Source organism: Lethenteron reissneri, chromosome 8 (assembly GCF_015708825.2).
Source record: "Lethenteron reissneri isolate LAM-NWPU_2019-01 chromosome 8, ASM1570882v1, whole genome shotgun sequence".
Classification (NCBI taxonomy): Eukaryota; Metazoa; Chordata; class Hyperoartia; order Petromyzontiformes; family Petromyzontidae; genus Lethenteron; species Lethenteron reissneri.
The window spans coordinates 2,889,423-2,916,114 of NC_083786.1; the positions used below are offsets into that span (position 1 = coordinate 2,889,423).

At 48.9% G+C, this 26,692-nt stretch overlaps 1 protein-coding gene and 1 long non-coding RNA gene across 2 annotated transcripts in view; one reads left to right on the top strand and one right to left on the bottom strand.

The window, feature by feature from the left end:
• Window positions 1-1,385: 1,385 nt before the first annotated feature.
• LOC133360027 (uncharacterized) overlaps window positions 1,386-26,692 on the bottom strand; it is a 34,256-nt gene continuing 8,949 nt past the window's right edge. Inside the window, exons 2-3 of the long non-coding RNA XR_009757212.1 lie at window positions 23,525-23,668; window positions 1,386-1,971 (exon numbers count right to left, since the gene is read on the bottom strand). This is a non-coding gene — a long non-coding RNA (uncharacterized LOC133360027). The remainder of the gene's footprint in view (window positions 1,972-23,524; window positions 23,669-26,692) is intronic.
• On the top strand, window positions 17,073-21,934 carry LOC133339131 (uncharacterized). The gene is made up of 2 exons (XM_061547259.1): window positions 17,073-17,884; window positions 21,695-21,934. The coding sequence occupies exons 1-2, from the start codon at window positions 17,192-17,194 to the stop codon at window positions 21,707-21,709; spliced, it is 708 nt and encodes a 235-aa protein (XP_061403243.1). The 5' UTR covers window positions 17,073-17,191; the 3' UTR covers window positions 21,710-21,934.

Sequence of the window (26,692 nt, forward strand, 5' to 3'; positions counted from 1 at the left end):
GAAGTAGTAAATAAAAATACGATTTCTGAAACCACACATATTGCTAAACAGGAGAGAAATTATGAACAGGAGATAAATAGAAGACAAAAAGGATGAAAGTGTCAAACAAACGGATTAAAAGACAAGCCTTTGCAACCTACGTGGGATAAAATTAGATTAAAAAGATTTGTGTATTGGTGCGGTGAAACCTCTTGGAGCTGCGTCCATTCCCGTTTCTTGGGAGATCATTTCATTCAGCGCACACAGTCGGCGAAGGACCGTTTGTGTGACCCCTTGCGACAGCGTTCTTATAAACTGCTCTTGCTGCCATACTCCGGCGTAACGAGTGATTTGTGTGATCCACGGATCATGGGGAGAGAAACGGGAGGGGGACCACGGGGGGTGGCGCCATTCATTTGAACGTCGTCCTCCAACTGCAGCGAGCGCAATTTGGGAGATTGATCCTCGACAAATATCAGGTATAGGCATCGGCGGAGTTTGACTTCGATATTTGGGGGGGGGGGGGGGTTGATTTGTTCCTCGCATTAGGAATCGCGGGTGTATATAATGAATACATATTTTAATCTTAAGAGCAAACTACAGGGACTCCTCTACTTACGAACGAGTTAGGTTCCAGAGTTCTGTTCGTAAGTCGATTTGTTCGTAAGTCCAACTTTACTCCTGTCGATGCCAAACATGTTGTACGGCGTGTACACTAAACACGGGGAATGGCTTTACAATTCTTTGGTTCTTTCGGTTAAGTCACGTCTAAAGATAAAATAATAAATTAAATAATAGCATAATACGACGTTTCGATTGCAACACAAGCAATCATCATCAGGCATAAAAGAAATATCAACAAAAATCTAACTAGAAAACTATAGACATAGACATATTTGTTATCTCTGCCTGTGTCCTCTCTTTGGAATTTTCACACTTAAATTCTAACTTAGCAATCTTTGAAATACGTAATCAACCGGGCTATGCGTTAATTGTGTGTTGACCGACTCTCTGTGTTGCATTACATTATATTTCGATATTTTACTAGGTTATTTAATTTTACTGTGTCTTTCTCCTGATTTTCAAGCTTGCGTGCCGTGCCGCGTCGTCATCTTACTTGCAGCAGCATCACGTTGCCGTCCACTCATTGATATGCAAATTTTTTCTCTGCCCCCTCCCTCTCTCCGCCCCCGCCCCCCTCTCTATATTTAAGGCACCGTCACAGAAACGACCTCTCTCTTTGTGCCGATGTGTCCTCTCTCTGTGTGTCCTTGTGATGTCTGTCTGCTTGTATGTCTGTCTATAGTTTTCTAGTTAGATTTTTGTTGCTATTTCTTTTATGCCTGATGATGATTGCTTGTGTTGTAATCGAAACGTCGTAATATGCTATTATTTAATTTATTATTTTATCTTTAGACGTGACTTTACCGAAAGAACAAAAGAATAATTCCTGCAGTCACGAAAGCTCCAAAATTAATGGCTTTAAAAGTTGTATAATCTCCTGTAGATGTAGATGCCACCGGTGCTTCACGTTCTGCAAATGTAGATGCCACCACCGCCATCTATTGCGCGGCGGTTGAACTTACGACTCTCGGCCCGAACAGGCAACTGGACATACTGTAGGGACAGGTTTGTTCACATCTCTGAAAGTTCATGAGTCGAATATTCGTAAATTAAGGAGTCCCTCTACTGAAAATATATTAATGAAGGTGTCTAGTTTGGGTGGGGCGTTACCACCTGTGCCCCCCCGCCCCCGCATATTCCACCCATGGGTATAGGCCTGGGACAGTGCCATGTCCCTCCTTCTGGGTCATGATAATGTTGGGAGCGTGGCTCGTATTGCCCGTGCGCCCCGGGCTTTGTCCTCTTGATCGGCGGCAGAGGACGCGGGTTCCACAGCGAAACCAACGTCACCCGGAGTTTGCTGCTCGCGGCGCGATCGGGTTGTGATGACCCGCAGTTTGGGGGCCGGCCATAAATGACGTCACGCACCTAGGTGGGGGGGGGGGGGGTCGAGATATTTGTGACGATGTGTGACGAGGGGGGGGGGGGGGGTGAGAAATGTGGTGTCACATCAAAATGCGCAACTTTAAATGAATATAATTAAATATACTTTTTCAATAAATGTCTTCTCCTACAACATCAGAGTGCAGCGCCACATTAAATACGCACGACAATGACAATAGTTTAAAGCCATTTGAAGCATGTTTTTTTGGGGGGTGGGGGGGCAGAGCTTTGTGACGTCATATTTGAGTGGGGTCTGACTTTTTGTGACGCCGTGTGACGAGGGGGGGGGGGGTCAAAAATCGTCCAAAATCGCGTAACGTCATTTATGGACGGCCCCTTTTCCATTAAAATGGTGTACTATTCATGTACTAATCACGTGCTATTTACCATGTATTTTCGAGAGAAAACATTCACCTACGTCAATCATCGTAAACTTGTCGCTGTGTAAACGTGCGCGTGACCCAGAGGCTGTGTTCCATGGCAGCGAGAGAAATAAAAACACCTATCGGCAGGCGCCTACCCTAATCACAAATGATCGCCGCCGACTCTGTCCAGATAGAAGGCGCACGTGTGAGGAAAGTTGAACATTGATGAATGTTTTCCGCCCGCGCAAGAATCAATTTGCCCGTCACCATTGTCCGTCTCGCAAAGTCCGCTCTGGCGAACAAGGCGCCATCATCGATTTCTAATGCGCGCCCTAAAGCCATCTCACCCATGTCCACGGCAGTGGCACGGAGGGTGATGACTCGGGAATGAGAAATGGACCTGGAATTCCCAAGTAGAGGCACAACATTTAGAAGTTGGAACAAGGTGGATCTAAATCTGTTCTTTAACGGCGGTTTGTAGTGGTTGCGTTCGTGAAGGACAGCGCGTAATGGAAACACCGTGTTGTAATTAATGATATCTAATATAGGGTAAAGCACAGACCGCGATCATACGTGAGATGCGTACGCAGGCTAAACAAAGATTGAGGCACGTGGGTAGCATTTAGAAGCATCCAGCAGCAATGTAGTTCGCTGTGATGAAAACATAACAGAACAGACCGTATTCTTTGGGTCTTTCGGTAAAGTCACGTAGATAGGTTCAAAGAAATCAACAAAATAACATAAAACTACGACGTTTGGATCGCAACACAAACGTCGTAGTTTTTGTTATTTTGTTATCTTCTTGGAACCTATCTACGTGACTTTACCGAAAGACCCGAAGAATATGAATTCCTGCAGTCACGGAAGCTTCAAGTCAAAAGGTAAAGGTGCAGCCCTGCTCTCACTTGCTTACATCACTGCTGGCAGGAGGGCCTCCACTCTAAGAGAAGAGTTGGCCTACTCTTCCACGTTGCACAGATATTGTGTGTATGTTGAAGTTATTTCGCGCCGTACGTAGCCAACCGTGCGAATCGGAGTTGCGAGGGAAAGACAACAAACTAAGCAGTTATAGTTTGTCGGGTCTACCAAGCAAATTAAACAGTACTCTTAGGTTTTTTCTGTAAAGTCACGTAGGTAAAAAATAAAATTAATAAAAGTAAAATAAAAATCACGACGTTTCGGAGGCAACACAAACTTCCGTCTTCAGGTGGAACCGTCACAGCACGATTGCTGTATCAAGTAAAGCCAGCGTCTCGAGAAGCTGTGACTTCATGTCTCGTTGTCTGTTAAAAACTCTAACAGATAGGTGAAATTCCTCCCCGTAGAGGGTATTAATTCTAGATTTGAAGCTTCGTGACTGCAAGGATTCATACTCTTAGGTTTTTTCGGTAAAGTCACGTAGGTAAAAAATTAAATAAATTTTTTTATTTTACTTTTATTAATCCTACCTGGTTCAATAAACGCAATTACAACGAAACGACATTGTAAGTGTACTAGAATGGCATGTGTAGAAAGTTCACAATTGCATTTCAATCACGTGCATGGAAATTACAGCACTGAAAACAGCGGCAGTCGCTTTCATTGCATGAATGCATTATCTCTCTTTGGTCATCCTTGAGTGTTTTGAGTGGCACGTCATCATAGTAAAGGCAGAGCTTTTGAAGTCATTTCGTGACTTTGTGCTGCAATTGACAAGTGTGAGCTGTGGCCAGTCGGCTTTAATGCAAATTGTATTGGACAGCGTCAGCTATTAACGATCCTTTAGCGCGCTTGGATAAAAGTCTGGGGTTTTAATCCCATCGACCATGCTAAAATTGTAGGATGGCTCAATAGCAGCGACAACAAAAAGCATCCTAATGCCAGAATCCCCACACGCAACCAGCTTTTTAAAGTGGAATTTGCAGTTATTCGGCTCGCTTATGCATTTCACCCACCTATGCATATTACTTTCGCGCAGCAGTTTTCTATCGCCCTGTAACCATTCATCTGTCGAGAGCTTAGCGCATAACACAAGCTTGAAGACGTTTGACCACCGTGGAAGAGTAGGCCAAATGCCCTCTTAGATGTGCTGTCTAGAGCTCCCTCTAGTGGAGGCCCTTCGGCCAGCAGTGATGTGTATGCACGTATGTGGAACTTATTTCGCACAGTACATAGCCAACCACGCCAGTCGGAGGTGCGGCGGAAGGACAACAAACTAAACACAAGTTCGATTTAAAGCTTTCGTGACTGCAGAGATTCATCTTCTTGGTTCTTTCGGTGAAGTCACGTAGAAGGGAAATAATAACATAATAAAAATAAAACATAATAAAATGCAATTCTCACGACGTTTCGGCCACAACGCAAGCCAGCCGTCCTCAGGTGAATTATTTATGCTAAGATGTTCTTCACCTGAGGACGGCTGCTTGCGTTGTGGCCGAAACGTCGTGAGAATTGTATTTTATTATGTTAAATTTTTATTATTTTATTATTTCCCGTCTACGTGACTTTAACGAAAGAACCAAGAAGATGAAAACTAAACACACAATGCAGTTCTAAAGAAGTGAGTTTACAATCGATATTTAAAAGTGCATGTCACCAGTGGCTTCCTAAGGAAGAGCGTTCCAGACGGCCGCAGACACGCATCTGAAAGCGTGCAATGCAGTTGCCGTCTTAATTGTTAGATGGCCATCCAAAGCCAAAGCGAGGATTGTGAGCAAACATTAAAGAACGCTACAAATCAATGCAAAAGTCATCCCTGGCTATGCTGCCTTTAAAACATCAGATGATGTATGTGAATGATTTATGCTAAGATGCATTTTTTAAAAGAGCGATTAGTCCCAACATCCCAAACAGGGCTCCCCTGACACTAAGACTCTGGCAGGTGACATGGTCAAAGTCAAGACGCCAAATGATCACAGCAAGACCGTCGCTCTTGTTGGCCCATTAAAGCAGGGTATGACAAATTTAACTTCAAAGGGTACCGCTAGATGTCGCTAGAGAGATCGAGTAAAATAAACATTTTATTTCTGGTTGAGGCCACGTAAACATTATGAATCATGATATTGGTTTCGAAGCCCTTGCCTGTTCAGTTGTATCTGGTAAAGTCCAAGTAACCTGCATCGTGAACTGATGCAGGATCCTGAATATTGTACAAGCTTGGAATTGCTCCTAAATCTATACAATGTCATTGTCATTCTATAGATTTGAAGTTTTCGTGACTGCAAGGATCCATACTTTTTGGTTCTTTCGGTAAAGTCACGTAGGTGAAAAAATAATAATAATAAATAATACAAAATATATTTTGAATTTTTTTTATTTTGATTTTAATAGTTGTATTCTATTATGTTTTTACCTACGTGACTTTACCAAAAGAACCAATGAGTATGGATGTCATTGTCCCAGAAATTCGGCAGCTTGTCCTTCTCCGGGCACCTCCGATTAGCACGGTTGGCTATGTACGGCGCTTAAGAAGTTCAACATACAACGCAATTGTGTCGCTAGGGGTTGCGAGATGCCCTTTCTGGGGGTGCGAAACACAAATGAAGCACGGGCACGCAAATACAACTACTTACCTTCATCAAAACCTATGTCTTTATTAACATTGTACATTTCTTTTTACGATTAATAACCAAAGGGGCGTAAGGCTGCAGTGAAGGTTAAGAACCACTGCTTCAGATGTAGCGACAAAGAGGCCGTCCATAAATGACGTCACACACTTGGGGGGGGGGGGTCAGACATTTGTGACGATGTGTGACGAGGGGGGGGGGTGAGAAATGTGACGTAACATCAAAATGCGCAACTTTGAATAAATATGGACAACACGTTCTACTTAATTAAATATACTTTTTAATAAATGTTTTGTCCTATAACATCAGAGTGCAGCGCCACATTAAATACGCACTACAATGACAATAGTTTAAAGCGATTTGAAGCATGATTTATTTTTTGGGGGGCGGTGGGGGGCAGAGCTTTGTGACGTCAGTTTTGAGGGGGGGGGTCTGACTTTTTGTGACCCCGTGTGACGATGGTGGGGGGGGGGGTCAAAAATCGTCCAAAATCGCGTGACGTCATTTATGGACGGCCCCAAAATCATCAAGTTGATAGCGCTGGTGAACAGCCAAACCGGCTTCCGCAGATTTCCTTTAGCTCCGACGCTCAATACTCAACAACGTTGGATAGCCCCCGAGAGGCCCAGGGGATCCGTGTGTGAGTCACAACCTTCGCCTCGCGGCGTTAATCACTATTACCGTCGCACACTGAGAATCGTGCCCCCTAGCGAGCGAGGTTACGTGTACACGCACGCTTGCCCTTGGGATTAACACGCGGGGTTGATCCCAATTTCAATCATGTTAATCGTATTCGTGAGCGGTTCTACTCCTGGGTTAGATTTTTTGTCAGTTTTTTCTCTTTCTACCCTATTCTTTTCGATATTTTGGTGATTTCGAAAGGTTTTTTGGTTTGGCCATGTTTGTTTGTTGTTGTACGGAGTTAGAATGATGGCTATAATCTAAGTTATCTTGTGGTTTACATGATGAGACCTCCTTTACCAGTGGCAAAATATAGTAATAGGTTTTTACCCTTTCAACTGGTACAAAACTGACACCTTTCACAAAACTGACACCTTTCAAAATGCAAACAAATAGAAACAACTCTGATAATGATAGGCACTGTCCGTGAAGTTATCGTGTGGTTGTTTTTGTTTGACTTGCATCCCACTGGGATTTTTGCACAGCATTGGTGTACGGTGCTTTTTTTTCTGGAAGACTTTGCAGTTTTTTCCTGCATTTTTCTGTATTTGCAGTCACTTTAAGATGTTTTCTTGTTCATGTTTTAGTTTTTTTGTTTGTTGCGGTTGCACCCGATTCAAGAGCCGAATGGCTCACAGGGCTATACCTAATAAATGAAACTGAAACTACATTTGTAGATGTGCTCTGGCACTATAACCACATCCGACGGATTATACAACGCAATTTTACCCAGTTAGTCGTGCCGTCTTATCATCCGGTAGCTGTGTGTGTGTCTGCGCGCTCGTCCAGATTGGATTCTGTATTGACATTGGGCACAACTTTGGGGTGCGTCTTACTTTTCGGGGCGCCCCAGGATGTTAAACAGCGCGGTGCATGCGAATACTCCTCAAACAAGAGAACCCATCGACAATATGAAATGACAGCAACGAAGCTTTTAATGTCATTTACCAAACTCGAGACCAGCGGTCGGCAACTAGCGGCTCGTGACGTCACTAATTAAGGGTCCCACCGCTTCGTATTCACCACAGTGCATTGCGGCTCTTGACATATTGAGTTTTTTTTCGTTGCCAATTAAAAAAAAAACGCCTCTTCTTGTTAACTTGCTTGCCGACCCCCTTTCCTGAGGTGTAGTTGTTTCTTTACAGAAATAGAGAAAAAAAACTAAAGACAATGAATTAACTCCCGGTGTCAATCCACTGTGGATGAAAGGGCCTCCCCATGCTGTTATGATCTCACCTATCCACGCTGGTCAATGTGGGTAGGTGAAGAGAGGTGGGGTGGTGGGGGGGGACCCAGGACCAGTTGACATCTCGCTCGCCACTGATTTTCTTTTTCTTTCTACGGCATTAATAATGATTCAACTTGTAAAGCGCTGCACGAAGAGACGGAACGACTCGGAGGCGCAAGGAGGTACAGCGGGCGAGTGGGAAAGGCGGCCACGCGATGATCATGTGCCAAACGTCGCCCCGAGCTCTGCAGTCCTCTACATATTAAGGTGTCATCAGCCAATTATTGAGTATTTACATGTGGGAGGAAACCGGAGTACCCGGAGGAAACCCACGCATGCAAGGGGGTAAAACTCCATCCCATACAGACGCAACGGATAGAGTCCCACATTTTGTTTACTGGACTGCACTCCCCTGGCACGGCAGGGTAAAGGCACCACCTTCACAGCGCCCACGGGAGGGGAGTTCGTTGGCCAGCAAGTGCGCGACCCAGACCTGGCCACCACCACGCCACCTCGTATTTTGCGAGGACGGATTGTTTTTAAATCCTTTATATTAAGTTCACTTGCTTGCTTGCTTGCGCGCTTACGACCGTGCACATCTTTCGGTCGTTTTTTAACCCACTTCCCGTGATCCAATCGAGCTGACATTTTGCACACAGACTCGTTGTGCGTGACAATTTATTTTCGTGAAATTTTTTTTTCCAAAATTTTACACTTTTTAGGAAAAAATAAATATATTTAATTACCAATTGCCTAATGGTGGCAGGCAATCATCTGACCCATAGGTGGCAGCCATCTCAAGCCAGAGGACGAGAGGACTCTAGCCGCCACGCATATAAAGGATTTATAGTGAAAAACTTTGTTTTTTTCATGGACCACGAAAAACCACTTTGGAAGAGCAGAGGGGGTCCGCTTCGGAGTGAAGGGATTGGCGTTCGAAGCAGACGCTATCATCATCAGTCGGCAGTGGTGGCGATGCACGTAGCCTGTAACCCAGCACTGTGGAGGAAGCGAGGGTTGATGGATCGCGCAAATGTTGTGGAACTCCCTTCCTGTGGGGAGGTTCAGGAGTTGCCATACCTTGGCGCACCATGGGAATGCGGTCCGGTAAAAAATGTGGACGCTGTCCGTTCCTTCCAGATTTGAAGCTTTCGTGACTGCAATGATTCATACTCTTAGTTTTGTCGGTAACGTCACGTAGGTAAAAAAATGAAATTAAAATTAATGAAAATAAAATAATAATAATAAAAATCACGACGTTTCGGAGGCAACACAAGTTTCCGTCATCAGGTGGGACCGTCACAGCCAGATTTGCTGTATCAAGTGAGGCAGGGATTCCAAGATGCTACTTCTTAAATACAATCCTCCCCCTTAACTTGTATTTAAGAACTTGTCCCTGCCTCACTTGATACAGCAAATCTGACTGTGACGGTCCCACCTGATGACGGAGACTTGTGTTGCCTCCAAAACGTCGTGATTTTTATTTAATTTTTATAAATTTTTATTTTATTTTTTACCTACGTGACTTTACCGAAAAACTAAGAGTATACTGTCCGTTCCGTCTGTATGGGAAGGGCTGTTACCCCCTTATATTCGTGACTGTTCTCCGGCTACTCTGGTTTCCTCCCACGTATAAACACCGAATAATTGGCTAATGACACCTTCATAGGTAGAGGACTGTAGAGCTTGGGGTGAAATTCGGCAACGGCTCATCGCGTGGCCGCCTTTCCCACTCGCCCGTGGTTCCTCCTTGCGCCTGCCGAGTCGTTCCGTCGTTTCGTCGTTCTGTCTCGAAGAGGACAGCGAATACTGAACAGCGCATTACAAGTTGAATTATTATTATCATCTTCTTGGTTCTTTCGGTAAAGTCACGTAGAAGGGAAGTAATAAAATATTTTATTTTTTCCCTTCTACGTGACTTTACCGAAAGAACCAAGAAGATGAATCCCTGCAGTCACGAAAGCTTTAAATCGAAATATTATTATCATCTTTAGCTATGGCCAATCCACTGAACAAGTCACTTAATCACTCTTTGGTTCTTTCGGTAAAGTCACGTATAAAGATAAAATAATAAATTAAATAATAGCATACGACGTTTCGATTGCAACACAAGCAATCATCAACAGGTATAAATGAAATAGCAACAAAAATCTAACCAGAAAACTATAGACAGACATATAAACAGACAGATATCACCAAGATACATAGAGAGAGAGTAACAGATAGGCACAGAGAGGGAGATCGTCTCTGTGGCGAGGCCTTAAATAGACAGAGGGGGGGCGGGGGCGGAAAATATGCTATTATTTAATTTATTATTTTATCTTTATACGTGACTTTACCGAAAGAACCAAAGAGTAATTCCTGCAGTCACGAAAGCTCCAAATTTAAGATCAAGTCACTTAATCGTTTGACTTATCCGGCTTTTTTTTTACTCACGAAATTTGCCCGAGCATTAGGTTTCCATCGACGATGTGAATCCGACTCCACGTGTGCCGCGAATGAAAAAGGTAGCCCTTTGTAGACATGAGTCCCGATGTCTTCGTTCGCTTGGTTGGTGGTGCAACCGACGTAGCTTAAATGGATGAGTGGGATGTTGGGCAAGCAGGTGTGGCAAAGTAATTTTCCAATCAGCCCCTTCACTCGCCAAATCCCAACAGAGGAATTTCCACGCACACTGCAATTTTCACGCAGAGTTTTATCATGCAAGGGACTGAAGAAAATGTATTTTAAAAACATGTAAGTAAAAAAAAAAACATCTTGAAGCTATTTTCGTCGCATTTATTTATTTAACTTTGATTCGGGAGGAAATTAGCTACGGAGCATCGGAGAAATTATTTTGGTATGCATTTTTTTTTCTCTCTCATGTTAAATAACCCGCTGCCATTACGTATGCAGATGTCCCCCAGCAAGCATCTGCAGATGATTAGCCCGTCACAGGGAGAACGAGAGAGGGCGGTAGATGAAGTATTCAACACGTTGTGTAACATATGTCCCTCCTTCCGCCCCAGAAACTGTAACTCTGAAAGTGAAAAGATGATTAACTGTGGGGAGCTGCAATGCTGCTCTAACTGTTACAGGGTTTCCACTACACCTGCATGTGATGTGTCTCAACGGCCACGCCAGAATCCAGATGCAGACTAAGCACCGACGGTATATTTTCAGTGGTGCATCAGGTTATCTGGAATTGGTGGGTTATTGCCATTCTGTTTGGGAGGCATCGCCATAGCTTTTCCTGGTTGACTCCTAGCAAAGCCAGATTTTCAATAGAATTGCATGAGAATAAGGTTCTAACGCTCTCCGTAGTGACATGTGTCACCTGGAAGGTGTCATTGTGGTGCGTGCTTCCCCTTCGTATGGCTGATGTAGAGCAACAACTGTAATTTTACACCAAGGTGGTTGAGCCAGATGATTGCGTGAGGAGCGGCGGAGTGGTGAATCATGGCTGTTACGATGCTTCCTCCTTCGTATTTTTTGAATGGGGCATTGAGTTGTGATGTGTTCAATGGTTTGCTCTGGGTGACCGCAGTCGCACACTGCCGGAGAGTTTTACAATGTCCATCTGTGTATTGAGTATCCGCATCTATGGCCGTGGGTGATGTGTGCTATGAGTACATTTGTATTACTGTTTGGAGAAAATGTATTTTTCATGTTGACATCATGTCCACCTCTTCACATCCGAAACAGCTGTTTATATAACCATGTCCAGTATTAATTGCAATAGCTTATTTTAGTTGACTTTTTTTTATAAAGTGTATTCCCTTTGACGTAATTTTACATTTATTTTCTTCATTATTATCATTCCCAAAATGCACGTGTAATTTGCGAATGAAAACAAGTTAATAATGTATTGACTTGTAAATTGCATTCGTATGTTCATATATTAAAAACATTTTAATAAAAAGGCTACTTTGCCAACTGTTAGGCATATCAGAAGAAAGTGATTTATCAATTAAAATTCGTACGGCAAAATGTTTGTGTTTATTAATTAGGTCGAATGTAATTGATTCATCTGAAACCTGCAATCGCGAGGCAACTCAGCAATCACCACAATTGCCAACATTCGTTCTGTTCTTGAATCAAGTCACAACCCCGAGTCGTGACAATTAATCAAATTGCCCGTGGAAATGAATCCACGGAGTGCCTTTAAAACTCTCCAGGCACGTTGATGAAGCTAAGTCCACCTTGTCCCACAAGGTGGCAGAGTTCATTCGCTTGGCTCGCCTGGCCTGGTCGAGTTTAAAACTTTCACCATGTGCTATGAAGAATGGCAATTGCGCTGCCGGTTGTATATTATTGTTATATGTATGTTGATATTCTTTTGCACCGTACGTAGCCAACCGTACTAATCGGAGGCAGCGGGTTAAGGACAATCATCTTAACATAAAAAGCAGTTCTACAGAAATGAGTTTCAATCTAGATTTAAAAGTGCATAGCTCTAGTGGCTTCCTAATATTGGAAGGAAGAGCGTTCCAGACGGCCGCAGAAGCCCATCTAGAAGCGCGCGATGTGGTGACCGTCTTTGTTCGATGGCCAGCCCGCTGCGAGGACGACCGGAGTTCGCGTGACCGGTTCTGCTCCAGAATTCAAACTCGACAGGTTCAAGTATAGCTAGCGGACTTAAAATGTACCGCGCCGCGATGAGACGAAGCGACACGATTGTGGTACGGTGTTTTAGGACACGGGGCCGAGATGTACCGAGACAAACACTCGCTCCTCGTGCTCACGCGGCTCGCTCGCTCGCTCGCGCACGCGGCTGTCTGATCACTCTCCCTGGAGATCCCGCGCGGATGGACTTCATGGCTCACGGCCGCGCAACCCTCTCTCCATATCTGGCACTCTCTGCCAAGAGAATTCCTCGGGCTGGAACGGAGAGCAATCTAAATATACTGGAGCATGCTGATGCGTATTTTTATGGACTCGCGTTTCACGCGCCGATTCTGCACGTTGATTGTTTCGTAACGAGGATGTCAATTCTGCGGCGTGTGTATGTTGATGCAGCGTGTAACCGCATTTTCCGAATTACTCTACAAGACGCTCCAGAAACTAAACTATAAACAATATATTTTTTTACCAAGTAAGGCCCATTGAGCTATGTAGCTCTTTTTTAGAAGCGACCTGGCCACAAATGTTAGCTCAACGAAGTGGCTTATCACGTGGAAATGTGTAGCAGCAGCCAAATCCTCTGAACGCGTGTTGATTCAAAAGGTGGAGGGGGAAACCGGAGGACCCAGATACAAATCCACGCGACCACCACGGGGAGACAGAACACGCAAACTCCAAAATATACAGGCGTCTGGGTCGGAAAAGTAAGTCGGCAACCCCAAAACTTACGCCCAGTGTCAATAAAGTTACACAAATATGGTCCCAAATACACACATACACACACCTATCCCATGATAAGGGTGCACCCACCCCCCCTAACTGTTGCCTTACAATACAGTGTGGAGAACCAAGGCCGTAGCCATGGAGTCAACATTGGGGGGGGACAAAATCTTCCAGGGGGTCTGGGGTCCCCCCCAGAAAGAAAAAAAAAATCTAAATTTGAAAACTCATTTCCTGCCTAAAATATTAAAAAATTCACTAACACATGGGATGGACTTTTTATGTATTTTTTACAATAATGTCTAATAGTGTATTGTATTACATTGCTCTGTTTTTTCTTTTTTACCTTTTCTTGTTTCATTGTATGTTGAGCAGAGATTATGGATTCATAAAGTACAACCATAACCACAATCATATGAACATAAATCTATGCATTGTTATATGAAGACAAGTCTAGATTTTGTGGCCCACGTTTAACAAATTGTTCTTTTTATTTACATAGCATCGCAATTATAATTTTAAAAATATTTTTTATAGCAATATATTGGGGGGGACATTTTGAGCATAATTGATTATTGGGGGGGGGGGGGATGTGTCCCCCCCCCCCCCCAATATATATTACTAGCTGTACTACCCGGCTTCGCCCGGGACTTGTATCCACCACGGCCGGCCGCCTTTGTCTCCCCAGTGGCGATGTTAATACGCCACACCAGTTACTCGTTTGAGGCTGAGTCGACCTATGGGAGGTTCAAATAATCTTGACCGGTGGTGGCCATGAGCGGGAATCGAACTCGGTTCGCCGGGTTGGTAGCGCAGCGTAGCGTTAACCACTACACCCACCGCTCCTCACACACACAGACGCACAGACACACACACAGACACACAGACACACGCAGACACACACAGACAGATACAGACAGACACACAGACACACAGACAGCACGCTAACCACTACACTACCGCTCCCCACACACCACACACGCACACACACAGACACACACACAGACACACACACACAGACAGACACACACACGCAGACACACAGACAGCACGCTAACCACTACACTACCGCTCCCCACACACCACACACACACACAGACACACACACAGACACACACACAGACACACACACACAGACACACACACACAGACACACACACAGGCAGCACGCTAAGCACTACACTACCGTTCCCCCTACACACCACACACGCACACACACAGACACACACAGACACACACACAGACACACACACACAGACACAAACACACAGACACACACACACAGACACACACACACAGACACACACACACAGACACACACACACAGACACACACACACAGATACACAGACACACACACACAGGCAGCACGCTAAGCACTACACTACCGTTCCCCCTACACACCACACACGCACACACACAGACACACACACACAGACACAGGCAGCACGCTAAGCACTACACTACCGTTCCCCCTACACAACACACGCGCACACACACAGACACACACACAGACACACACACACAGACACACAGACAGACACACACACAGACACACACAGACACACACACAGACACACACACAGACACACACACACAGACAGCACGCTAACCACTACACTACCGCTCCCCACACACCACACACACACACACAGACACACACACAGACACACACACACAGACACATACACACAGACACACACACAGGCAGCACGCTAAGCACTACACTACCGTTCCCCCTACACAACACACGCGCACACACACAGACACACACACAGACACACACACACAGACACACAGACAGCACGCTAACCACTACACTACCGTTCCCCCTACACAACACACGCGCACACACACAGACACACACACACAGACACACAGACAGACACACACACACAGACACACACACACAGACACACACACACAGACACACACACACAGACACACACACAGGCAGCACGCTAAGCACTACACTACCGTTCCCCCTACACACCACACACGCACACACACAGACACACACACAGACACACACACACAGACACACACACAGACACACACAGACACACAGACACACACACACACAGGCAGCACGCTAAGCACTACACTACCGTTCTCCCTACACACCACACACGCACACACACAGACACACACACAGACACACACACACAGACACACACACAGACACAGGCAGCACGCTAAGCACTACACTACCGTTCCCCCTACACAACACACGCGCACACACACAGACACACACACAGACACACACACAGACACACACACACAGACACACACACACAGACACACACACACAGACACAGGCAGCACGCTAAGCACTACACTACCGTTCCCCCTACACAACACAGGCACACACACAGACACACACACAGACACACACACACAGACACACACACAGAGACACACAGACACACAGACAGCACGCTAACCACTACACTACCGCTCCCCACACACCACACACGCACACACACAGACACACACACAGACACACACACACAGACACACACACACAGACACAGACAGCACGCTAACCACTACACTACCGTTCCCCCTACACAACACACGCGCGCGCGTCCATAGGTACACATACACGCGCTTGCTGCAGACACACACGACTGTGAGGGTGCTAACGGCAGTAAACGACTGAAATAATAAAGCGGAAATGCTGCGCGAGGAACGCCTTAGACCTGCAACACATTTGTGTAATGCGAGCGTAAACACACAAACACATACAAAGACATACACACACATACATACACACACATACAAACACATACACACACATACATACACAGAGACATACACATACACACAAACACACACATACACACAAACACATACACAATACACACACACATACACAATACACACACATGTAGAGGTGTAATTGCGCATGTCTACGAATGTTGAGGTGTGATTATGCATGGCCACGGATGGCCAACAAACACAAGGGGCGGGGTTACGGCCGTACACAAGGGTGGCGCTCGCACCGACGTCCGCATGTGTATCCCCCACGGGCCCCCCCCCTTGGGCGCAAGTCCTATAAAAGGTGATGAGCCGAAAGGCTCGGGAGTCGGGACTCAGCTATAACCAGAGAAGACGGAAGACCAGCTAGTGTAGGCCCCAGAGCTCCCCTGGCTCGCTGTCCTTATAAGGGCCGACCAGGGCAAGCCGGTGGCGTGGCCCCGAGAGCCCAGACGAAGCTGGTCTGGTGACTCAGGGAGCCGGGATCCCAGCTTAACCAAGCTGGGACAGATAGCCTCCCCTAGTCCCGTAGTGGAGGAATTGGTATAGGTTAGAGGGGTTAGCTGTCGAGAAATCCCTGTAGCCCAGTGACCTGTAAATAACTGTGTTGGTGTAATAAATAAGTGTGCCTCCGATCCTGTCGTCAAGCCTCCATATACTTACTACATCTGGTGTCAGAAGTAAAACGTCCAAACGATGGACACACGAGGGACGACACGTACCAAGGAGTCGGAGATGGAAGACGCCGCGGCCGATTCAACACCAGAGATGGCCGGGGTCGGATCGGAGCAGCCGGGGCCAAGTACGCCCGTGCCGCTACGACAAGAGGGGGGGGATGCGTCGGCTGAAGGACTCCGGCTGGCCCACTCCCGCCTGGCGGAACTGCTCTATGCCGCCGCCGCTGCGTTGGAGGAGATCACGCGGCTGGGGGCTGGAGGGGCAGCGCGGGTCGACGACAGCAGCCGGCGCGCGGCAACGTTTCCCGCCACCCCGACGCGGCTGGCGGTTAAATTTCCCGCCATCTCTACAGTGCGAGCGGACGGCGGGGCCGGCCCGCGTCACGTGACTGCTGAGCGCCGGGCACAAGCCGTGACATCATCAACACCGGCCGGCGCGTCAACATCGGAACGACCGGCGATGCCATGTGCACAGCCCGCCCACACTGTATCATCGGCGGGGAGCGACGGAGAGCGATCTACAGCCACGGACGTCGCCTTGCAGCAGCGTCTGCCGCCTCTGAAAGAATTCGTAGGCGCAGACGGAGACTGGGGCGGCTTCAAGAGACGGTTCATCGCTCATCAGGAGATGGCGAACTGGACGGACGCCGAGGCTCTACGCGCGCTGCCAGCGATGCTGGACAACGACGCCCTGGCTACCCTCACCTCGGCGCCGAGGGAAAAGCGCGCCACCCTACACCTGGCGTTGCAGCTGCTGTCAGCCGTCTATGGGCCGCCTTCGGACTGCAGGCAGCTTTTCCACGATCGGCGTCGGGGCACCAACGAATCACCTCTGGCCTTCCGGACTGCTCTCCTGGCTCTAGCGAAGGCTGCTTTCCCAAGGATGGACGAGGAAGGAGTGGATGCCATGGTGGCTGAGAAGCTGCTGCTACTCGCTGATGAGCTGGACGTCAACGTCCTGGCTCAAGACGACTCAGAGATGTCGTCCCTGCTGGTCGCGCGCCACATCCACGGGGGCTTGCGGTCCCTTCGTCGAAAGGCGGCAAAGGGGGCGGCCAGCCATGCCATGGCGGCTACCGCCCTCCCATCGGAGGAGGTCTGCGGGGTGGAGCGGCGAGGGGAATGGAGAGCGGCAGTACCACAGGCTCGGAATGGACCGAGCCGCCAGGAGCAGCCCAGGACATCGGGGGCGCTCACACGCTGCTACAACTGTGGCCTGCAAGGCCACGTTGCGTCAGGATGCCGGGCTCCCCGTCAGCGCGGGGCGACACCTCGTCAGGACGCCACGCCGTCTCCTCCCAAGCTCCAGCAGAGAAATACGGCGAGTCGCGGCACCTCACACGTTTGGCCCACGCACACATCCGACACACACTCACGCGCCCAACTAAACAGGGCTCCAAATTCCCCATCCGTCGCGCGCGATCGTTCGGTAATGCGGCGGGCGCTCCAACCGGGTCAGTGGTCGGAGCTCGCCCATCGTGTCGTTGCTGCGTCGGCGGGATCATCGGTCGTGGTCGGTCACATTGATGGGGTAGAGGTGCGGATTTTAATTGACACAGGGGCATCGGCGACCATTATATCTGATTTAATTATAACATCCTTCCCGTTCAAAGTCGTCCCTTGCTCCCTGTTGACGTGCCGTGCTATGCCGCTAACGGGGGCTCTCTGGGCATTATTGGCCAAATCCGCGCCACTATCTGCATTGGGGACATTAAATTATCCGGGCCTGTTTTGGTTTCCTCCTCACTCGCGGTTCCGTGCCTGTTGGGGACGGATTTTCTGGCCAAAATGCCCATCCGCATCCTTATTGACCAAGGGTGCATTGAGCTCCCATCGGGCCGACGCGTTACATTTCTGTCTTCCCCCACCACGGAGCGTCGGGCGTTTGCCACCGTGCAGGCGCTCGTCACAAAAACTGTGCGCGTGCCTCCGGGGGCTCAGATGCTCGTCCCTCTTAGGTTGCGTCGGCCGTTTAATGAAGGGGTTGCGGATCGGGGGGTCTTGTTGGGACCATCTCGGGCCGGGGTAAATGGACCAGATTTGCTCGCGGCTCAGACCATGGTGAGAGGGGATGGGGACCCCTTCATTGCAGTCCTTAATGTGGGATCGCGAACGGCCGTGGTTCCTCAAGGGACCGTGCTTGCACACGCAACGCCGGTACCCTATGAGGAACCACTCGTGGGTCAGGTATCCACCGATCCTCCGTCGCGACCGCATTCGGACTGTGATGACGGTTGGCTGGATGCGCTTTGCGCGGGTTCAGTGGACCTGTCCGACTCGCAGCGCGCGCAGCTGCGAGTTCTTCTGAGCGAATTTGCTGACGTTTTTAGTCAACACAAATTTGATATTGGTTGTACTAAATTGCTGCGACACCATATTGACACGGGTGACAGCGCGCCAATCCGCCAAAATCCCTTTCGGTTGAGTCCCGCCGAAAAGGATCATGTCAAATCGGCTGTTGATGACATGCTAGCCGCCGATATCATTTCCCCTTCCAATAGCCCGTGGGGCGCGCCGATCGTTTTGGTGAAAAAACACGACGGCTCACTGCGGTTTTGTGTCGACTTTCGGCGTCTGAACAAAATCTCTGTGGCAGATGCGTACCCGCTTCCTCGAATGGATGAGTCGCTCGATGCCTTGGCGGGGGCGCGATTCTTTTCCACCCTCGATTTGCTATCTGGATTCTGGCAGCTTCCTCTGGATGACGAATCAAAACCCAAGACTGCTTTTCGGACACCGCAGGGTCTCTTCCAATTTAACCGCTTGCCGATGGGTTTACATTCTGCGCCGGCAACTTTTCAGCGGTTAATGGAATTGGTCTTGGCAGGGTTGCAATGGGATTCGTGTTTGATTTACTTAGACGATGTCATCGTCTTTAGCAAATCCTTCGAGGAACACCTCCAGAGGTTGCGTGCTGTTTTTCTCAAAATGCGGGCTGCCAATTTGAAATTTAAACCACAGAAGTGCCATTTACTCCGCGAATCGGTGCGATATTTGGGTCACATTGTTGGGCGCTCGGGGATATCCACTGATCCCGCCAAAACGGAATGCGTCAGCTCCTGGCCGACTCCCACCTCTGTGGGAGAGGTCAGGAGTTTCATTGGGTTCGCGTCGTATTATCGGCGATTTGTGGCTGACTTCGCTACGATTGCGAAACCTTTGCATGCCTTGACGTCCAAGGGAGTCAGGTTTCATTGGGGGCCGGAGGAGGAGGCTTCTTTTCGCGCCCTCCGGAATGCTTTGGTGGGGGCTCCGCCGTTGAATTACCCGGATTTTTCACAACCCTTCTTGCTCGATACAGATGCAAGTAACACGGGCATCGGGGGCGTGCTGTCCCAGCTCATTGGGGGCGTAGAGCATGTGGTGGCTTACGGTAGTCAGGTACTGTCTCCAGCCGAACAGCGGTACTGCGTTACCCGTCGGGAATTATTGGCGATTGTTTATTTCATTCAGCAGTACCGCCCGTATCTGTACGGTCGGCGGTTCACCGTCCGTACAGATCATGCGGCCCTACAATACGCCCTGCGGGTTCAACAACCATCGGGCAAGTTGTCTCGATGGTTGGAGATTCTCCAAGACTATGACTTTGTCACCACATATCGTAAGGGTCTCCGCCACACGAACGCTGACGCCCTGTCGCGATTGCCACCCACTTCGGAGTGCGCGTGCCTCTTGGGTTCGGGGCGTTGTAGGTCTCCGAACGTCACCACCGATTCGGTCCTCGTGGCCGCTGCCGATGCACCTTCGGTTTCGGGTCCTATCGAGCAAGAAGGGAGGGATTCGTTGCTGGGGTTGTCAGTCGCGGAATGGGGTCGCCTCCAAATGGAGGACACCTCCCTCCTCGCTCTGCGCCGTCGCGCCGGGGGGATTGGCCAGGGGGTGGAAAACGTTGACTCGTGGGGGTTGTTCCAGGGACTTTTGATGCACTGGAATGGTAAAACCCGGCGCCAGCGGCTCGTGGTGCCTGCTGCTTTAAGGGGTAAGGTGGTATGGGCTGTTCATGAGCGGCTTCTGCACTTGGGGGTTCATAAGACCTTTGCCACGCTCCAGCTAGATTTCTTCTGGCCGGGCATGGAAAATGACGTGGGGGACCTCTTGGGGTCGTGCACGCAATGCGCGCAGAGGAAGCCACCTGCTAGGGGGTCCAACCCTCCGCTGCAGTCCATAAAAGTTTCCAGGGTTAACGAGCTCGTCGCTCTGGACATACTTGGCCCATTTCCCGCTACACCCAGGGGCAATAGGTATTTACTAACGGGGGTTGAATACTTCACGAGATGGCCTATGGCCTGGCCCCTGGCGAACCAGTCGGCAGCAGCCATCGCGGAGGCCTTTGTCCAGGACTATGTCCTCGACAAGGGTGCTCCGGAACGGCTGCTTACTGACCAGGGTAGGAATTTTTCTGGTAAACTCCTACGTGAGGTGTGCGACCTCTTGGGTACGGAGAAGGTTCGGACCTCTCCGTATCACCCACAAACTGACGGAATGGTGGAACGGCTGCATCGGACCATCACGTCCATGCTGTCCCAGCAGGTGTCGGTATCCCAGACGGATTGGGACCTCCGCATAGCCGGTGTGTTGCAGGCCTACAGAATGGCTCCCCATGCGGCCACCGGATTTTCCCCTTTCTTTTTAATGTATGGGCGCGAAGTTAACCCTCCTGTGGCGACCCAGCTGAAGCTCTCGGCGCTCCAGGCGAAGTCTAATTTGTCCGAACACGTTAAATTTAACATCGCTCAATTGTCTGAGGCGCGGGAAGCGGCCGTGCAAAATTCTGAACTCCGCCAGAAGGCGAACGAGAGGCTTCGGTTGGGGCGGGTGCAGGTGGTCAAATGGGTACCAGGGGACAGGGCGTGGTTGCACTGTCCTCAGGTGCCGCTGGCAACCTCGTCGAAATTGGTACGGCCGTGGCGGGGGCCAGTGGAGGTCGTGCAGGTTTTGCGGCCGCAATGTGTTCGCGTCAAATGGGGGAGGCGCCGGTGGTATGTGCACCCCTCAAGGTTAAAACCATTCGTCACGCCGCCCCGGGGTTCACACACACACACGCATGGCCAAACGTGTGAGGGTGTCGCCGACTCCCCGTCGTCGCTGCACTCGCCTAACCTGACGCCAACTGTTCCGCCCCCGCCCCCAGGTGAAACAGGAGTGACGGGCCCACGCCCACCAACCCCTCCCGGAGGGGTCGGGGGTCACTCGGCAGCGGAGCCTGACCCTCTTGCACCCGGACCGTCAACAACCGTCACTGAGCGTGCCGGGACGGGCCCTTGTGACGGACCCGCCGCGAGAACGCGCGCCAAAACGCGCAGACTTTTGTGAGGTCGGCCGTTGGGGGGCCTTGCGGACAAAAGGGGAGGGGTGTTGTGAGGTCGGCCGTTGGGGGGCCTTGCGGACGATGGGAAAGGTGGCGTCCGGAGTGTATATATATGTTGGGTTTGGGGTGTTATCCGGGGGGGGGGGTGCGTCGGGTTATTTTTTTTTTCTCTCTCTCTCTTCCTCTCGTTGTTCTTGTTGAAGTTTTCTTGTTCTTGTTAAAAATTACGCGAGGCACACACGGGGTTTTTGTGAGGGATGCACCTTTATTCTGATTTTTTTTTTGCAGCCGGGGACGGCTGCGAGCTGTACAGGGGGGGGTGATGTAGAGGTGTAATTGCGAATGTTGAGGTGTGATTATGCATGGCCACGGATGGCCAACAAACACAAGGGGCGGGGTTACGGCCGTACACAAGGGTGGCGCTCGCACCGACGTCCGCATGTGTATCCCCCACGGGCCCCCCCCCTTGGGGGCAAGTCCTATAAAAGGTGATGAGCCGAAAGGCTCGGGAGTCGGGACTCAGCTATAACCAGAGAAGACGGAAGACCAGCTAGTGTAGGCCCCAGAGCTCCCCTGGCTCGCTGTCCTTATAAGGGCCGACCAGGGCAAGCCGGTGGCGTGGCCCCGAGAGCCCAGACGAAGCTGGTCTGGTGACTCAGGGAGCCGGGATCCCAGCTTAACCAAGCTGGGACAGATAGCCTCCCCTAGTCCCGTAGTGGAGGAATTGGTATAGGTTAGAGGGGTTAGCTGTCGAGAAATCCCTGTAGCCCAGTGACCTGTAAATAACTGTGTTGGTGTAATAAATAAGTGTGCCTCCGATCCTGTCGTCAAGCCTCCATATACTTACTACACACACATACATGCATACACACAGACAGACACATAACACACATACATACACACACATACATACACAGAAACACATACACACATACATACAAACACACATACATACACACAAACACATACACACACGTACATACACACATACAGACACGCAGACATACACATAAACACATAAAAAAACCGACATACATACACACACACATACAAACACACAAACACATACACACACATACATACACAAATACATAGAGACACACAGACATACACATAAACACATACACACATAGACATGACCCGGCTTCGCCCGGGACTTGGATCCACCACGCCCGGCCGCCTTTGTCTCCCCAGTGCCGATGTGAAAACGGCACAGACACACACACACACAGACGTGAAACTTTTATGAATTTACCTTAGATTCACGTGGTGGGTGTCGAGGCCTAGCACCGTGCAGAGCCTCCTGCCTCGCCTGATTTTCCCACCCGGCTGACGCTGGGTATGGGTGCCGGTCCCCCCCCCCCCCCCACCTAGCGCTCGAACAATACTGAGTAATGGCTATTATTTAATTAAATACGGAGCTTATGAAAGTGGCGAAGGCGTGGCTAGCCGTTGGCAGGGGCAACCGCCGTCCAATGAAACTGCAGCCCTTGGCGAAGGCGTCGCTAGCCGTTGCCAGGTCCAATGAAAGCGGCGAAGGCGTGGCTAGCCGTTGCCAGGGGCAACCGCCGTCCAATGAAAGTGCGTATGGGCCGAAATACACACACACACACACAGACAGACATGAACGATTTTATATATATAGATAATTACGGCCTTGTGGAGAACACGCGGACTCGGCCGGTTGCTCTCATGCAAGCGCGATCACCCGAAACATCTTCACAACGCGCCGAGCCAGGGACGCTCCATTGAATCGTCAAGGCCTCGGCACGTGCAGCTCCGTAATGATGTCACCTGCTGCATGCCACAGATACAATGAGATATTACAGGTAGGAACAACAGGTTCCACACTGCCCACCAGGGATTATTTGTCTGTCTGTCGTGCATATGTGTCTGTCGTGCACGAATGCGCTGTCCAACCAAGTTCCTACCTGCCCACTCCGAAGGAGCGTGATGATTCCTGCTATTACCGCTGATTGATAAATGTCTCCCAATGCAATGGCAGTCACTTTTTTTAAATCATACTTCACCACACTGGTCAATGCGGGTTTGTGAAGGGGAGTTGGGGGAGGGGGCAGGACCGGTTCTGATATCATTCGCCACTGATGTTAGCCGTGGTTAGAAATCGAACTGTCTGGGTTCATAGCGCGTTGCACCCACGACTGTACCACCACTCCACTCCTTGGATGCCACAAATATTGTTTCTGTAACTGATGAAAAATAAGAATAGGTTGAACCCTTTCTGGCAATATAACAGGAGGTCTTCAGATGTTCAAACACCAAACTGAAACCTTTTTCAAGGAATCAAGTCTACATTAACCACACGTACTGGTGGTGAACATGCAAAAAAAGTGACTTTACCGAAAGAACCAAGTATATGAATCCCTGCAGTCACGAAAGCTTTAAATACAAATTTATGCTCTGATAATTGATGCATTGCCTTTGAAACTGATTGGCCTACACCAGAAACAGCCTTGTTTTGATAACGTGTTTCACATTTGAAACTTTAAAGATTATAAACATGGATCCAGTGAGGAGACCTTGGATAGGTTCGTTGTTGTCCAAAGTTTTGAGCACGTAACTTTCGTTCCATTGGTTGAACTTGCATAGACTCTGCCTTTTAGACAGCATTTCTACTAAATGTGCAGGGAACTGTCAATGCGAATGCAAGCCACGTGTTCTTGCTTCCCACGGATTTATCTATTTGCAGCATGCAACGGAGAAACATGCTTCCAAATGCAAGTACGTTTCATTTTGTCGAGGTCTTAGCTTGACTCTTTTTTGCGCCACCAGATATTGCTCTTTGATTTGTCAATATGGGAATCGTATGAATGTGCCGACATGTGTGTCATTTAACACCTTGCACAACCTTGCAGGAGTGGTTCCAGCCACATCGGTTATGCCCGAGGTTGCCACCTGTCCCCGTTTTTTCCCACCCAGGATCATCATCTTATTCAGGAGATATGTATGTGTGCGTATGTTGAACTTATTTCCCACTGTACGTTGCCAAACCGTGCTAATCGGAGGTGCCGGGGAAGGACGACAAACTAAACACAAAAAGCATTTCTAAAGAAATGAGTTTTCAATCTGGATTTTAAAGTGCAACGCTTCCTAATATCGGAAGAAAGACCGTTCCCGAGGGCCGCAGGAGCTCTTTTGAAAGCGCGCGATGGATGCAGTGACCTTCGTTGTCCGACGGCCAACCAAAAGCCGCTGTTGCGAGGATGACCGGAGCACGCATGACTGTTTATGCTCCAGGATTCAAACTCGTGACGTTCGATGAAAGCGGACGAAAAATTCGCCACGCCGCGATGAGATGAAAAACAAAACAAACTAAACACATTAATAAAAAAACCCACAAACTTCTGTAAGTCTTCTTCGAACATTCTTCGAACAGGTCCTGCTTTTAATAATATTGTCATTTATAAGGCGCACGAAATTTCACGGACATACACGACCGCGGCTTTGGTGAGCGCAGTCAAGCTCAGTGTCGCTGGATATCCGGGCGAGAGCGGTGGTTGGGTGGGTGGGGGGAGGGTCTTTAAAGCGCCTCTTAAAAGTCGGGGTCGGTTGCACGCTGCGGGGAATGCGCAGCGGGATGATTGGCCGCGGATCTGGACGTCAGGAGGTGCCACGGAGAAACGACGCCCGGTAGTGGTGGCACTACTCCCTTGGTGTAGAGAGGAGGACGTCTGGCAAGTTTGCACGTTTGTTTAGTCAGTTGTCGTTCCCCTCCCCACACACACACACCCCACACGGTTGGCTACGTAGGGTGGTAAAGAAGTGTAACGTACATGTTGTGAGATAGTCTCCGTTGTCTCTTGTACTTCATGGTTGACAACCTCAGCGATGCCCGGCTTTGCATGCCGATGACGGGCGGGCTGAAACGAGACTTGGGCGACGGGGTGACCTTTGCTATGGTGGTCAATAGGTGGCGATGTTTGGCCAATTTAGCGGCAACCCATAACGTCGGCAAGCAGCTGCCGGTTGCTGGAGGAAGCAGATCCCGAAGAAAATTCTCAAAAGGGGGTAGTCCTGAAATATCAAGAGTTTTTTTTTTAAACCGGGTTCCTACATTAACAAAGCAAATGTTTAATGTATTTTTTCCAGTAATCATCAATAACACGATCTTCTGGCGGGTGGTGGGGGAGGGCGAGGGGTGCAATTGTCACCTGCTCTCTGGCAAACTTTGCACGAACGTCAACGATGGGAAGGAATCAGGTCCACAGTATTTATATTGAATTTAATTTCACTCGATTCAATGCAAAGAATACAGCGGCAGGGAACATTATCTTTTAATATGGAATTGGCTCAATTAATTCAGCACTTCAGTTATTTTGACGGTTTGTAAAACGACGTGAAGCTACGTTTGAAGGAGGCTTTTAAGTCACAGGAGACCACGTGAATCCGGAAACTTCCTCATTATCATCGCCTGACCCTCAAACATACCCTGGCACGTATGTATGTTGACCTTCGTTTGCACCATATGTAGCCAACCGTGCTAATCGGAGTTGGCATTGTCATACAAGTTAAACGAGTTTTGATCCACAGATGGAGTCAAAACACATTTTTGGCAGATTGAATTTGAAAGTAAGTTCTATTTACTATTCTGAGGCCTAATTCTGTTCAAGTCAGTCAAAGCGCACGGCGGCAGAGGGCCTACTTACAGGTGGAAGGTTGAGAGTTCAAATCCCAGTCAAGGTCCACTCAGCCCAACTTTTTAGGAAGGCAAAAGTGGCTGTTCTATGGACAATCTACCACTACTAGAGGAGTGTGGGAATGTATTACCTTTGATTCAGGTGTGGCAATAGACCTGAGCAC